We start from the raw sequence: 16,086 nt of genomic DNA, 5'->3' as shown, positions 1-16,086 counted from the left end.
GATGCCAAGTATCATTTGTCCCCCAGGAATGGTCCTCGTGCGGAGTGAGAATGGGCAGTTGTTAATGATCCCTCAGCAAGCCCTGGCCCAGATGCAGGCCCATGCCCAGGCCCAGCCTCAGAGCACCATGGCACCCCGACCTGCAACCCCCACAGGTGCTCCACCTGTCCAGATCTCCACCGTGCAGGTGAGTGCATGCATGGTGAGTAGGTTAGTGTGAGGTAGCCGCAGCTCAGCCTGGCTCTCACCCATTCCCCACCTTGCACACTGGGGATATTGTGCGAGTGAAGGTGTGTCCTGTGTGAGTGGACACTGAGGCATGCACGTGTTTTCAAACCCAACCATCAGGTAGGGTATAGGACGGGTATAGCTCTCTTCTAGCTGAGACCATTTGCTCTTGGAGGAGCCAGCTCTTGTGGCCAGTGCTCAGCTTGTTGACTGAGTTGGGTTACAGTAGACTGCTGTGGATATCGCTCTGTATAAATAAAATGCTGTTTGGGGTCAGCTCCCTTGTCTGAGCCCTGGCCTTTCTCTTGTTACCAGTGGGTTCACCGTTCTGTGTGTCCCAGTGTCTTTTCTGTAATGTAGAATCTGTAGATGTAGTCCTGCACAGGTCCTGGGACTGTCTTGAAGACAGGATGCTTGATGTACCAAGGGTATGTAGTGGAGCAGAATGAAGACCTCCCAAGCCTTGAAGTCACAGAGCTTGATGCCAAGCTGTGTTGTCCCAGTGTGCAGTGCCCCCACTTCCCCAGCACAGTAACCCCTGTTGTATGCTTTGTGTGGCCTTGCCTTTTTCCGGTGCCTTCCCTAGATACCTGGCAGTTAAAGAGATGATGGGAGTAATCCTGATAACTCTGAACTCCCTCTGGAGTTGTGCCCTGTCCTGTGGATGGGTGGTATTTACTGAAGGTAGGCAGAGGGTCCCCATAGGAATAACATAGAGCACCTCTTTTGAGGCCTGCAGTACAGTTGTTTCCTGAGTTGGAAGCATGTGGACTGTGTTGAAGGTTCTCTGTGGTGGTGCGCTGCACTTCCCCATCAGATCTTTGCATCTCCTCTCACACAACTTCTGTAGCCACCTCAGGACTTGAGGTGTCTCCATCCTAGTTGACACCTGCCTTGCCCTTGTACAGCCTGTGGCTTGGAGGACTTGGCGTGTCCTCACTTTCTGTGCAGGCCAGTGTTATTCTAAGAGCAGTGCCACCCCTGGGTTTCCAGTGTCTGCTTTAAAAGATGGCGTTTTGTAGCCTTCACTAATAAAGTCTGCTTCTAGGATTTTCTGTGAAGTTTCTGATCGTACATTATTTTCTCTGGCTAGAAATAGAAAGTTTTGGGCTTAGGATGATTTCTTTATAGTAAGCTGTGGGTTCCTTGAGTGCACTAGTATGTCTTCAGGAGTGTGCGTGCGTGCGTGCATGCGTGCGTGCGTGTGTGAGAGAGAGAGAGGAGAGAGACAGACGGACAGACAGACAGACAGACAGACAGAGACCTACTGTAGCTCATTTTAGATGACTCCTAACTTATTTTTCAGGCTCCAGGAACACCTATTATTGCACGGCAGGTGACCCCAACTACTATAATTAAGCAGGTGTCTCAGGCCCAGACGACGGTACAGCCCACTACAACCCTTCAGCGGTCTCCTGGGGTACAGGTAAGAGGATGCAGCTTGGTGCATCAATAGGCTACCCGCTGGCAAAGCATGCCTTTGCTTTCATGCAAAGATTGGGCTTTAGGACTTTTTCTGATGGGTACCAGGTTGAATTTGAGGATGCACGTGCTCAATGAAGAAAATGATTTTTCTGTGTCTGAACGCACCCTACATACTTTTCCTTAGAGAAAAAAAAATTAGCATTATCAGCATTCAAGAAGCTCATTATAAAGTGTAATTAGGAGTGTCACCTCATTAATATTTGACTCAGGGCATCTTTGAGGAAGTAAAGTCTGTGGTGAGGAGTTTGTGTCTGTGCTGTGTGGCCCCATTCCATGCTCATGGACAGTGCTGGTGCTGTGTGTGCAGGGTGTCCTCTTACCTTCCTGGGGCATATTTGTAGGTGAGCTGGAGTGGGGTGGGGTGGGCTGTTCTCCCCATGTTGCTTTCCTCGCAGGGGACCGACCATACCAGTTTCACATGGCTTCCAGACCACACTGCCCCCCTGTGGCCCGTTGCTGTGATGACAGCATAGCCCTAGAAATGATCATCTTTCTTTTCCTTCATTTTCTCTTTCTCTCCTTCTCTCCCTTCTTCTATCTCCTCCTCTTCCTTCTCGTCTTTTGAGCTAAGGTCTCAGGAGGTAACCCTATTTGGTTTGGGATTTGCTGTGTGGACCACACTGGCTCACTTGGAATACTCTTCTTGCCTCTGCCTCCTGAGTGCCTGGGTAGTGGGGGGAGAGTGTCCTGTAGATACTGGTTGTACCGATACAGGTTGATGCTCCTGATGTGCAGCTTCTAGCCAAGGGGAGGAGCTTACAATCCAGGGGCTCCTCTGTTGCATAGGGCAAAGTAGATGGTATGAGTTAAGGAAGGGGCTGGTCAGGGAGGTAACACCTGATTAGAGAAGACATAACATGATTGGAGAGATGGAGCTGGCTATATTGGAAGACATTCCTAGTCAGAAGACACATCTGGTTAGAGAGACACTTGGCCATGGAAGATGTCCTTGGCTGGGGAAGCCAACTTGATTAGGGAAACCCTCTCTTTGGGCAAAGTGCCTCAACGGCTCCTGATGTTGCGTTTGTGAGCAGACATACTGTGCAGGGCTCTGGGTTCTTCTATGAAGTGCTTGCCACACTGTGCCTAGGTGGTGTGCCCGCTTATATGTGATTTAAATTGCTGTGTTCCTGCATAAGCTGCACTTCCATCGCAGTGGGAGTCTGACTGAGCTGGGTGATGGGCTGCAGGGCAGCCCCACACACGGACCTTTCTAAATATTTTCTCTTGGAGCTCAGCTCCATTTTCTTTGGTGGCTGTGGGGAGTAAGAACAGCTTGCAGCGTAGTTCTGTCCCAGGTTGTGGTGAGCCAGCAGAGACGTCTGTGTGTTTCAGGAGCTGGGGTCTAGGAGACCTGGGGTTTCCTTAGAGGAACTCCTAGTGCTCTCTGCATCTGATTAAAGTATCCGCTTTTCTGATGAGGAGGGGCTCTAGAAGGTAGTGAAGCTCATGGTAAGCTGTGTGTCATGTTTAGTGAGAACAAATGCATTGAAGTCGGTAGATAGGGTCTCTAGTCAGGGTGAGGGCTGTATTCCGAGGTCCATAGCAGTCAGGTGGGAAGTAAATCTTAAAAGTGAAAGAAAGTTGGTGAGAAGGGTCCCTGTGTTCTGAGTCTGCCCCTAGCTTGTTGAGTCAGCCTCTGGGTTTGTTCCTGCACATTATCTTCACATGATGCTTTATTTGGTAGTTTCCAGTCACAAGGACAAAGCATGCATATGACATGGAGACACTTATCACCCCTGACTCCATCTCCAGCTATAGGGTAATTTGGGGGGCAGGGAAGAGACCCAGAGGCGAGTCAGTGCTGGTGCAGCATCCTCATAAGCACCTGTGGTTGGAGTACTCCAAGGACTTTGCTCTAAGGGAGCTGAAGACTTGCCTCATGCTGCTCCAGAGCTATCTATCCTTGGGGTGGGTGTGGGATGTCACACTGTTCTCTGCCTTCAGATGTGGGGGGGTGGGGCAGTGTTTAAAAACCTAGAGTGAGAAATGTAGGCAGCTAGATTTATAAATTGGAAAGGCACTGATTTAAAAACCAGTAAATATTTCGTCATGATTATTCAAGAAAAGCAGAAATCTTAGGAGTGGGGTGGGACTAAGGACCAGTGGTTTGGAGTGTCTGAGTCATTTGAAGTCTAGGTGCCCATTTGCTTCACAAGTGTTCTTATGTTTTGCCAAGTAGCACCTTTCCACAGTCGATGTGGTAGTGCTAGCAACCCAGCTCTGTACCTCAGCTTGTTGTGGCTTCTTGACAAGGCTCACATTTGGAAAGCAGAGGACATTAGTGCAGGGAGTTGTGGGTCCTGTAGGAGGTGCTGTATGCTTGGTCACAGCTACTCTTTAGCCAGTGCTATCAGGAGTAGCTTCTGAGACAGGAGGTCATTGGTTTATCTGATCTTCTGTGCTTATCTCTGTAATGCTGTCAGACTGACACAGATTCTCAGTGAAGTGATGGGTTCAAGTCTGTAAGGTTTTATTAGAGATGCAAATACATCTCCTGTCATCACTCTAGTCCTCAGTGTGGGTCTGCCATGGGTGCCCTTGGCCACCTCAGGTGCTGCAGGAAGTGTGGCCGGCCACTCAGCCATTTGGGCCCTACTTCCCCAGTTTTACTTTGCTGGCTTCTGCTGCTGTTGAGAGATGCATTTACCTTGTGTTTTGAACTCTTCTAGCCTCAGCTGGTTCTGGGTGGTTCTGCACAGACAGCCTCACTCGGAACTGCCACAGCTGTTCAGACAGGGACACCTCAACGAACAGTCCCCGGGGCCAGCACCACCTCCACAGCTGCCACGGTAAGAACTCCCTTCAGGACCCTTAGGGACAAAACCAACCCATTGGTACTAGTGGGGAAATGGAACTGCTGTACAAAGGGGTTTGATAATGTCTCAGCGCCCACAAGTCAACCAGGACCACTGGCAGCATAGAGGGGACCCATGCAAGTCTCTTTATGGGGTGACCTGAGGGGCCCTGAGTATCCTGCTTGGGATCTGGAACCCCGCAGATAACTGTGGAAACCACGCACATGTGGCTGCTGAGCACCTGTGGTCTGGGCATCAGTGTGTCTGTCTGCTTTCACTTTCACGCCACTGCTTTTCCTTTATGAACCTGGAGCTTTGGACAAGCCGGGGCCATATCATACTTTGCAACTTCTTTTTTTGTGTGTGTGTTCTTTGACAAATACTTTTAACCATTTTCAGGAGCTACTTGGGACTTAGTCTGTTGTGCACATTTAAGGCAGCAGCCTTTGCTCCTGAAATTAGGGCTTTGTCTTGGTTGATACATCCTTTCCTAGAAGGAGGTTGCTAGGTTGAGAGTTGCAGGCTTGGTGGCCCTCAGTGTGGCTGATTGCCCTTCTGAGAGGCTTCTGGCTTGTGCAAGAAACATGTTTCTTGGAAGAAGTTTAAACGCTATGTTTACATGTTTTTCAGACCTCTACACATTTCACTGCAGTGAGATGCTGTGATGAAATCTCCTATAACCTATACCTTTTTTTATTTTAATACAGGAAACTATGGAAAATGTGAAGAAATGTAAAAGTTTTCTGTCTACATTAATAAAACTGGCTTCCTCTGGTAAACAGTCTACAGAGACAGCAGCTAATGTGAAAGAATTAGTACAAAACTTGCTGGTAAGAAGCTCAGTTGAAACTCTCTGCCTCAGAGCATGGTGTGTGACCTGCAGCCCATGCTGAGGCTACCAGGGTGACCTGGGTGGGCAGATGAGAGCTTGTGGAAGGTCCTGGAGAACAGAGGTGTGAGCACTGTCAGGGCAGGTGGCTTGCTTGCTTGAGTGTTCTCAGGACTGGGCTGGTACCCCAACCTTCGTACTATAATTAGATGAGTCACCTCATCTGCCAACACTAAGAGTGGCTTCCAGGACCCCCTTAACAGCAGTTGCCTTGCTTGAGAGTCACAGAACATGTGCCTGATAGCCAGTGATGGCCAGTGACAGCCAGTGCTGCTTAAGGTGGCACCCCACTTTCTCTTCTCCTTCCTCTTAAAACTAAAGGAAACAGGGAGGGTCCTTAGCTTCAGTTTGTGGGCAGGTAGTCTCTGCCCCAGCTACACCTCGAGCATTTTGGTGCTGGTCCGTAAAAGGGGCCTATGCTGCTGATGTGCAGGACTAGCCTCTGCCACTGGCTGGTTCTCCTGTCTTTCTGTCCCATGGATATTTTATTTTAGCAACTTGCTGGAGTCAGGATGTGAACTGGGTTCCTTGTCTTGCACTGCAGTGAACTTTGTTCCTCCTAACCTAAAGCACCTATGTCCTTGCTCTGTTTTCTTTCTTTTCAGTTTCTTTGATTAGGGAACAGGCATCTTTGAGAGCGTTGTGCTTTCTGCTGCTGGCGTTCGTTGGTTGAGCCCTGCACTCCTAATCCTTTTTCTCTCCCAGGCGTTTGCAGGCCAGGCAGGGTGGCTCACACTGCTCTGATGCCTGTGAGGCCCATCCTTGTCCAGTGCTGCCTTCCCCACCTGCTGGTCCTATTTACTCCTTAACTGTGTCCAGCTGCCCACAAGACGCTACTCTTTCACCAGGTTCTGGGGCCTCCTAGCTTATTCTTACACAACTCTTTGTGGCCTTGGGTTTCACAGTTCCCCTTCTGGCCTTTACCTCAGTCAGACTGGGGTTCATCTGCCTGTAGTGTATGCCATTCCCAGGTTCAGAATGTCACCAGCCTTCGTATTTCACCTTGGCCACTTCTGCCCTCCTTAGAGCCTGGTGAGGGCGACTGCTCCTCACGGCCTGGCCGGCTGCTGATGCTCTGTGTTCCGGCAGCACTGATGGCATCCCTCCTCCCCTGCCAGCTTGAAGTCCAGCTTGTGTTACTCACATGCCTCTGTTACTCTCAGGACACAGATTGCTGCCACAACCCTGTTCTCAACAGTCTACCATTGCTCTGCCTGCTGCTGTCTTCCCCAGGTTTTGTAAGCCCTGGACGGATGTTACAGTAGTCTGTAGTGCCCCTCTTCATGATAGCATGGCTAGTCCTCTGTTCCACATCAGGTGTCTAGTCCATGCAGAAAACTATTCTAGTTCTCATCCATTTTACAGGGTTGTCCAGCCTTCATATCAAGTCCTCAAATGTCTAACACAACCATGTGTGCCTTGCTTGTGGACTCTAAGGTTTCCCCTTTGGTTCTATGTAGGCCCAAGTATGGGTGCTAGTCTCTCCTGACAGGTGCCCTACTCCTTGACTGGGCTGGGCCAAAGTGTTTCCCTTGGCACTCTGTACCACAGCTTGTTTGTTTCCTAGCAAAATGCCTGGCACTGGGTAGGTGCCTGGTGGGTCCTGAGTGAAAACACGTTGAGTGAGAAACCTGTGGGAGGGTGGAAATGTGGCCAGTAACTGGCCAGCTAGAGACCTGTTCACCAGCTGATGCTCAGAGTCCATGGGGATGCCAGACACTCGTGCACCTGGGGATCTGCACCTGTTACATTGAGCAGCATGTTTAGACACATTCTGCGGTCAGAGGGGCCAGTCCAGTGTGATGCTGTGGTTGAGCATGTGCCATGAAGTCGTGTGAAGATGTGTCACAGCAGTGCCAATGTGGTTTATTTTTCAGGATGGGAAAATTGAAGCAGAAGATTTCACTAGCAGGTTATATCGAGAACTGAACTCTTCACCTCAACCTTACCTTGTGCCTTTCCTGAAGGTAATTGACAGGTTGTGCTGCAGCAGTGTGGTCCAGTCAGGTGGGATGTCACAGCCACCTGAGTTGGCAGGCATAGCGTGCCAGGTTTTCTGTTCAGAACAGGCTTTCTTATAGCTGAGCCCCCAGTTGCAGCTCTGGCATACTCACAAGTAGGACCAGTGCTCCCTGCGGGGAAGGGTTTGCTTACAGAATAAGCTTGGGGACCCTGACAGTATTGGCGCCTCTTGGAGATGCATTTTGTTTTTGAAATGCATTTTAGCCAGTTTTTGCTAAGGAAGTCCTGTTTAGTGAGTGTGGTTGGAGTTGGGTGACATTAGTATTTGATGCTGTAGATGCTTATAGAAGTATTAGTGTAAGACTTGTTTGAAGGTTTATGCTTCAGAACTTTTAAGGCAGTAAAGCGCTTGTACCCCAGCTGTGCCTAATCGCACATGTCTGTCTGTCCCCAGAGGAGCTTACCTGCCTTGAGACAGCTGACCCCAGACTCCGCGGCCTTTATCCAGCAGAGCCAGCAGCAACAGCCGCCTGCCTCGCAGGCCACCACTGCACTCACGGCTGTGGTGCTCAGCAGCTCGGTGCAGCGCACAGCTGGGAAAACGGCTGCCTCGGTGACCAGCGCCCTCCAGCCCCCGGTCATCAGCCTCACGCAGCCCACACAGGTTGGCGTTGGCAAGCAGGCACCGCCCACACCACTGGTATGAAGGCGCGAGCCTGGCATGGTTCTCTTGCCAGCTGCCATGCCACTTAACTCACCAGCCTGGCTCGGAGCCTCTTTCTGGAAAGAGCAGGCAAGAAAGCTCCTGCTAGAAAGGCGTGTGGTTGTTCTCTTAAGTAATTAAAGTGTGAGCTGCAGGTTGAAGCCCACAACTTTGTATCATATTTTTCAGAGAATGAAGTGAACTTGGTGGCTTGCTTACTAGCAGACCCCTTACTTTGTTTTTGGGGTTTTCTGTAGGGGAGCGCATTGTGTTTAGTGAACCTCTTAGGAGGATGGTCTCTGGACTTTGAGTGGTGCCTGAATGTTCCAACCATTGGGATAGGGTAGGAGGTCTGTAGGCTTTTGCATTTGGGGTAGAACCAGCTGGTAGGAGTAGTGCGGTCTGGCTAATGCTCAGGGAGCTGAGGGCTGTCGTCAGGTGGGTCTGGCTTTGTCTGGTTTGGATTCTTTTATGGGGGCAGGATGGCTCCTTGCTGTGATTGCATTCAGAGTGTCCACCTGCCACGAACAGCACAGGCTCACCACACCTAGAGAGGCGAACTTCAGAAGGAGCTGGCTGTATAGTACAGTGCTATAGGGCATTTATGTATGAGGTCTTAGGTTTAATAATTCCCAGCTCTGGGTGGTAGTGGAAGACATGGGGGTTAGAATTGTTCTAAATGAAGCTTAAAAATGAGCAAGGGATTGAGGTTGAGGCCTGCACCAGAGCTGTTTTTACAGCAAAACATGTTGCTCAAACAACAGGATGAGCAGCTCAGGCTGGGCTTTCCACTGAGAAACTACTAAATGCAAACACATGAAAAGTCACCTTCTTCAGTGGGTTCTGAGATCCTCTGGCCTCAGGCCCAGGTTTACACAAAGCTATCTGCCTCAGCTATACACACAGGCACGAGTAGTTTGGCGTGGAGGTGGGGGATCAGGGCCTGTGACCTGTGGTACCCACTGAAAGCATCCCCCCACTTTTTTTTAATAAGCAGAGTTGGGGTTCAGATGCTAGAAGGACTTCAGGATCCTGTGCAGACACTGCTTACACAAAAAGCCTCCTTTACAAAAACTAGACCTTACTAGAAATCCTTGGCCCGGGGATTTATGGTCAGGCCGTCAAGGGCTTCCTGAGGCAGGCCCAGAGCATAGCCAGGGCCATGTGGACTCTTGGAGCCTGTTGACAGCCCAGAGCAATAGGCCGGGCAGCAGAGCTGAGCAGGCTCTGAAGTTTTGGGGCTTGGCCCAAGGGTGCTTTATCTAAGCATGGTTCAGGGAGCCATGGAAGGGACAGTCTGTGTTGGGCAGAGAACCAAGTTTAGGGCAGGACTTGGAGATCCACCTTCAGTCCAATAGAAAAATCACCTGATCCTATAGAAAATTTAAAATGGAAATAAATCATTTGAGTGTGACCACAGTGTGATTCTGCTGGCAGATTGTGAGAGGCCCATGCTCCTTGTGGGGTCTGAGCTCAGCAGTTTTGCTTGGCAGAAGCCCTCCAGGATGTGCCTGGGATCCAGTCAGGTCCTAAGTGTCACGTGCTCCGTGTACTTGCTCTGCTGTGCTGTGACCTGGTGTGGCACCATCGTGTCTTTGTCTCAGTCTTTTGAGGCTGTGTAAGGCTTGTTGAGCCAGGCTTTTAGACCTGGGATGAGGTGAATATCTGACTTTCCTGGAGCTTCTGGCAAGGCAAGGTTGGGGTAGGGCTGATGAAGCAACTAGCTGGCTTCATGGGTCAGTGTGGTGGTCCCTAGGGTGTGTGTGTGTGTGTGTGTGCGCGTGTGTGCGCGCACACGTGTGTGTGCGCTCATGCACTATGCTGGCTGTGCCCCAGGTGATCCAGCAGCCCCCGAAGCCTGGAGCCTTGATCCGGCCCCCGCAGGTGACCTTGACGCAGACACCCATGGTCGCATTGCGGCAGCCTCACAACCGGATCATGCTCACCACACCACAGCAGATCCAACTGAACCAGCTGCAGCCAGGTGAGGCCCCGGCTGCTGCCACCCAGGACTGGCTAGTCCTAGAAATGGCCACTTGTGGGGTAGTACTTGATTTCATTTAATCATTGTGATACAGTTCATGTAACAGACAACTCACTATTAAATCATTTTACTCACACCCCTCAGCAACTTCATTTATAAGGTCATGCAACCATTGCCCTTGTCAACGTGGTTTTTAAATTGCCTGAATTATATACAATTGCCACTGATAGTATCTATTAGGTCACAGACCTTGTAGCTGCCTTTCTCCCGTTTTAGCAATCGGGCCATGCCTCCTGCAGCTGCCACACCCTCTCACACCTTGTGCTAGTGGTCTGTATGCTCTCACTACCCACTCTGTCTCCCTCCCTCTCTGACCTCCACCCCCTCTTTTCCAGAGTTGACAGGAAGTATGCTGTATAATAGTGGCCTTGCAGTGCCTCCGTCTGAAGCTGCAGGACCCCTAGTATCTCCCCAAGGCACATAGGCTAGTCTAGGTTGTGTGGTATTAACGCTGTTCCCACCCTCTAAAAACCTATAAAAACCCCAGAAACCCACTTTGTCCTTCGGATTTGAAGGGAAGGTCTTTTTCCAGACCCCATTTTGCTGCCCATGGTGTATTGCTCTGTCTTTTCTAAAGGCCTGGCCACAGCCCCCTCCCAGTAAAGTTCATTCTGAAGTGTAATTCTGTATCAGTTCCTTTCCATTGAACTTAGCCTTTAGATTAAGTACTAACCTCCCCGTTGTTTCCAAGGCAGCCTCACTGTGTTGCCCTGGCCCTAAACTCCTGGGCCCCAGTAATTCTCCTGCTTCAGTCTCCTAGCTGAAACTATAGGTACTTACCATGTATCTGCTTATTATGAGTCTCTTTGTCAGAAATCATTCCTGTACTTAAGAGTTGGAAGGAGCTTAGTGGTGATGCTATATGTCTCTAGTCTCAGCATTCAGGAGGCAGAGACAGATGGATCTCTGAGTTTGAGACCAGCCTGGTCTACAGAGTAAGTTCCAGGACAGCCAGGGCTATACAGAGAAACCCTATTTTCTACTTCTCCCCAAAAAAGAGTTTGAGAAAATACAGGAGAGTAGACGCTTGAAATGTGCAACTAAGCCTTTTCTTTTAAACTTAGGGTTTAAATGTTATTTACATTTAAAACCTTTGTCTTCAACCTTGTTGTCAATTATATCCTTTGAGAATTTCACAGGTGCATCCTTCTCTGGAGTTAATGCTGTTGAGGAAAGGAGCTGCAGATAGGGCAGATGTGGATGGTCTACAGTGATCAGTGTTTTGGATATACTTATTTTCCCCTCATGCTTAAGCATGTATTCTTCCTTATCTTTTTATTTGAGGTTTCACACATGTATGTAGCATGTTTTGATAGAATTTACCTTTTTGCTCCCCCAGCTCCCCCAGTTCCTCCCAGACCCCCCCCCCCCATCTTCCTCCCAACTTTTATGTACGTTTTTTTTTAAAACCTCTGAGTCATATTGGTGCTGTGCATGGATATAGGACTACCCATTGGGGCATGGGTGATCTACCCAGGGCCTCATCCTTGGAGAAAACTGAGCCCTCCTCCCTAATCACCATCAAGTCCCAGTAGTTCCTCAGCTAGGAGCCCCTCCCAGTCCATGTTAGAATTAAAATTTAAAAAAAAAAAAAAAAGCTTTATTATTATTGTTTCGTGTGTATGGTTGTTTTGCCTTCATGTGTGTCTCTGTACCATGTGCATGCCTAGTGTCCTTAAAGGCCAGAAGAGGGTGTTGGGTTCCCTGGAACTGGTGTCAGCCACTGAGTGGGTGCTAGGAATCGAACCTGGGTCCTCTGGAAGAGGAAGTGCTCTTAACTACTGAGCCATCTCTCCCTCCTTCCATGCTGGAATTTTAATGGGCTTGATCTTAGCAGGTGTTGTATATGCAGCTACAGCTGCTCTGAGTTTATATGTGCAAGGGGCTTGTCATGTCTAGAAAACACTTTCCCAGTAATCTTCCACAATCTCTCACTCTTGCAATCTTCCACCCCCCTTCTTCTGGGATGATCCCCGAACCTTGAGGGGAGAGGATAGATGCTATAGTCTCTTATTCTCTGCACTTAGAACAATTGTGACTTAAACTTTTTTTTTTTTTTTAAGATTTATTTATTTATTATGTATACAGTGTTTGCCTGCATGTATCCTTACAGGCCAGAAGAGGGTATCAGATCTCATTATAGGTGGTTGTGAGCCACCATGTGGGTGCTGGGAATTGAACTCAGGACTTCTGGAAGAGCAGTCAATGCTCTTAACTACTGAGCCATCATCTCACCAGCCCTGACTTAAACCTTTTTTTTTAAGATTTATTTTTATTATTTTAAAACTGTATGCATGTGTGTGTACCCACAGAGCTAAGAAGAGGGCATTGGATATTCTAGAGTGGTAGTCACAGGTGTTGTGAACTGTCTGATATGGGTACTGGGAGCTGAGCTTGGGTCCTCTGAAGAGCAGTACAAGTGTGTAACCAGTGAGCATTCCAACCCTGAGACTTAAACGTGTATAGCAGTTTCGAGCTATTGGTTCAGGGTTTTGAGAATGTTATTATGAGAAGTAAGGAGATGAGAGTTTCCTACAAAGCTAGCAGAGTCAGACCTCTGGTAACAGCCTCTGGTCTCCACTGTGTCTTTGGCTTTGCAGTCCCTGTGGTGAAACCCACCGTGTTACCTGGAACCAAAGCCCTTTCTACTGTATCTGCACAAGCAGCCGCTGCACAGAAAAACAAGCTCAAGGAGCCAGGGGGAGGCTCCTTTCGGTAAGGACGGGAGAGCACGGGAGGGAGCTCTGTCTGTCCACTTCACGGTTGGGTCTTCCTTACTGGTCCTTGGCACTGGTAGCCTTAGGACTGTTGCTTCCACTTGGTTCTGACTGCACATCGCAGCAGTGGAGGCTTCATGCCCTCCGCAGGAATGGAGATCAGGTCGACTGACTGGTACCCACACAGTACACCAAAGTCAATACCATTTGTAACACAGATGCCCTCACTACCCTATCTGCTCACTTTGACTCTTGATGGATAGAACAGCCTGCATGGACATTGTTATGTCCTGACATTCTTGTGTGGATGCACCAGAGGCCATAGCACGACCTTCACTGTGACTTAACAATAGGGAGTATTTGAATTTCAGGGAGACTATTCGTCCCCAAAGTTATCAAATGGGGCTGGATGGAGTTGGAAGCTACAGTAGCTCTGTGGGTTAAAGAGCAGCCAGGCAGAGCAGGACAGGTGACTTGAGTGGATGGGGGGAGAGGTGAGGTGTATATATTAAAAAAGCCTGTACCACACACCTCTAGGTGCTGTGGCTAATAGTTGAGGAAGGGAGCTGGAGATAGGACAGCCAGAGTCAGCTAGAGTTAGCGACAGCCTTGGGTCTCAGCTGGGCGTGAGCGGCATGCCCAGGAACTGCAGTGGAGGCTAGGGCTCCTAGTCGGTCTGCTGGAAGAGCCTAGGTACACTCATTCCCACCACTTATATCTTGTCTTCTAGAAGCCTTTTTCCAGTTTAAGGCCAGTGGGGCTCTTCAGAGAAGAGCAGACTGTAGAGCAGGAACAAGCGAAGACAGGGTGAGCTGTGGCTGTCTCATCACGTCAGGACATGAGAGTTGGGTTGGGCTCCTTCCTATAGCCCAGGCTGAAATATGACATGTGGATGGACAACATCAAGTAGGGCAGGACCACAAGCCTGAGCAGCAGTGGACTACTGGTTAACTTGTATGCAGTAGGGAGGTGGAATGTGGTCACAGCTTCAGGATGCCTCCAGAATACCAGTCAAAGGTTCTGTTGTCATCCTATGATCGACTTCATGCCAAGGGCATGTGTCAAAGACAGGCTGAGGGGTGTTCAGTGAGGGACACTGGAGGTGCCTTGTTGCTGAATGTAGATATCCCCACTGAAGAGGATGGTCCTGGGACAGTGGTTACATGTTGACAGGTCCTTATGCTCTGTGAAGGTCTTCTATCCAGAGGCTCTTCACAGGAAGCATAAGCAAGTGCCTGTCTGGAAGTGTCCTGTGCTGGCTCAGCATGAGTTTTGTTCTTCCTCCACCTCCTTCGAGAGCTTGTGACTGGTAGAAGAAATTAATGCTGGCTGACTTGTTTTTTCCTAAGAGGTTTTCAGGTGACATAGAGACTTCAAAGCAACAGCTGGTGTTTTGGATTTTGTTTTCTCTGGACATGGTGTGGACTGTAGGCACACAGCTCTCAGTGGACTCAGTCTAGCCCTGACCTCACACCATCAGACAATAGGAGGGTGCAAGACCTGGGAGATCCCAGTGCCTCCTGCAGTTCCCTGCCACTTGCTTGCCACCACTGAGTTGGAACCACCTTAGTGAGCTGTGATTTCCTAGTACGACAGAATAATCTGTTCCTCTCCTCTCCAGGGATGACGATGACATCAATGATGTTGCGTCAATGGCTGGAGTGAACCTGTCTGAAGAAAGTGCAAGAATATTGGCCACAAACTCTGAGTTGGTGGGGACACTGACTCGATCCTGTAAAGACGACACCTTCCTCCTCCCCGCACCTTTGCAGAGGAGGATACTGGAAATAGGTATGTTTGTACCTGAGGATGCCACTAGGATTCAGTGTCCACATCTATGTCTGATGTGCTCCGTGACCCTGATGAGACTCAGCACAGTCCTTCTGCAGTAGCTCCACTGGGTGTGGGGGCTGTAGGTGAGCGTGCCCTCTGCCTTGGTTTGGACTCATCCATGGTAGCTCCACTGGTGGTTGGCAGGTAGTGGAAGGGTGGGCAATGACTGCTTAGGTTGCCCTTGATTGTACAAAGCAATAACTAGTGGGTGAGAAAAGCCAGTGTGGTAAGTACCATAAAGTGCTCTTTTTCTGCATGGCCTGCAGGTAAAAAGCACGGCATCACGGAACTGCATCCAGATGTAGTGAGTTACGTGTCTCATGCCACACAGCAAAGGCTGCAGAATCTTGTAGAAAAAATATCTGAAACAGCTCAGCAGAAAAACTTCTCTTATAAGGTAATGGGGCTGTTTTCCTTGGGGAGAAGAATGTCCCTGTTCTCAGCTCCTGATCTAGGGCTGTCTGGAAGCCTGGGAGCCCTGGTTGCCCCTGTGCTCACTCTCTCAGCCACACTCACGGTCACTGCAGGGGTCCTGCTTTGGAAGTGAGCCTGTCAGCTTAGAAAATGATGGAGACTTCCACTCTTATTCCAGCCAAATTGCCCAGCACTTGCTGCTGGCCCTTCTTGAGACATGAGCTAGACCTGCAGGCTCTCAGCCAACTGTGGCCTGGTGTTTATGAAGTGAATTTGCAGGCAAAGTATGTCTTGAGCAGCTACACAGATGTCATCTGGAGTCACTGTTTGTGTCTTGAGGGTAGCTTATGGTGAGCTTTAAAAACACTTCTACAAGCTGGGTGTGGTTGCACTTGCCTTTAATCCCAGTTCTCAAGAGGCAGAGGCTGGTGGATCTCTGTGAGTTTGAGGCTAGCCTGGTCTACAAAGCAAGTCCAGGACAGCCAAGGCTACACAGAGAAACCGTGTCTCGAAAAACCAAAACACCAAAACACAAACAAAAATAACACTTCTACATAGAAGGACTTAATGTCCCTTAAAAATTATCAACGTGTATAAACTGGAAACCTGTGGGACTCCTGGTAACTCAATGAGACCTCCCCCTCCTTGTGAGAGAGTATGACCTGAAGCAGTGAGATGTGAGCAGCCACCACCACCCATGGGAGCTGTGTGCAGACTGTCCAGCTGTGCAAGGCATGTTCATGCTTATTGCGGTTCCAGATTCATGTGGACAGTGCTTCTGCTAATTTTTTGTAGGATGACGACAGATATGAGCAAGCGAGTGATGTCCGGGCTCAGCTCAAATTCTTTGAACAGCTTGATCAGATTGAAAAGCAGAGGAAAGATGAGCAGGAGAGGGAGATCTTGATGCGTGCAGCAAAGGCAAGTTAAACACTCCTCCCAGGCCTGGGGCTCAGGCTTGCAGCGCTCCTCTCCTGAGACTCTCACCAGGCACATTGGGTTCCTGGAGCTCA

General features: G+C 49.4%; 1 protein-coding gene across 1 annotated transcript in view; it reads left to right on the top strand.

The window, feature by feature from the left end:
- Nucleotides 1-16,086, top strand: part of Taf4 (TATA-box binding protein associated factor 4) — a 76,985-nt gene that overhangs the window by 45,417 nt on the left and 15,482 nt on the right. The window contains exons 2-12 of the mRNA XM_036184423.1: nucleotides 27-187; nucleotides 1,535-1,654; nucleotides 4,386-4,505; nucleotides 5,219-5,341; nucleotides 7,278-7,367; nucleotides 7,817-8,062; nucleotides 9,902-10,049; nucleotides 12,710-12,824; nucleotides 14,448-14,617; nucleotides 14,926-15,056; nucleotides 15,869-15,994. Of these exons, the coding sequence (XP_036040316.1) occupies nucleotides 27-187; nucleotides 1,535-1,654; nucleotides 4,386-4,505; nucleotides 5,219-5,341; nucleotides 7,278-7,367; nucleotides 7,817-8,062; nucleotides 9,902-10,049; nucleotides 12,710-12,824; nucleotides 14,448-14,617; nucleotides 14,926-15,056; nucleotides 15,869-15,994 (1,550 nt within the window). The remainder of the gene's footprint in view (nucleotides 1-26; nucleotides 188-1,534; nucleotides 1,655-4,385; nucleotides 4,506-5,218; nucleotides 5,342-7,277; nucleotides 7,368-7,816; nucleotides 8,063-9,901; nucleotides 10,050-12,709; nucleotides 12,825-14,447; nucleotides 14,618-14,925; nucleotides 15,057-15,868; nucleotides 15,995-16,086) is intronic.

The sequence above is a fragment of the Onychomys torridus genome, chromosome 4 (genome assembly GCF_903995425.1).
Source record: "Onychomys torridus chromosome 4, mOncTor1.1, whole genome shotgun sequence".
Lineage (NCBI taxonomy): Eukaryota > Metazoa > Chordata > Mammalia > Rodentia > Cricetidae > Onychomys > Onychomys torridus.
This window is presented reverse-complemented; position numbering and strand designations above follow the sequence as displayed.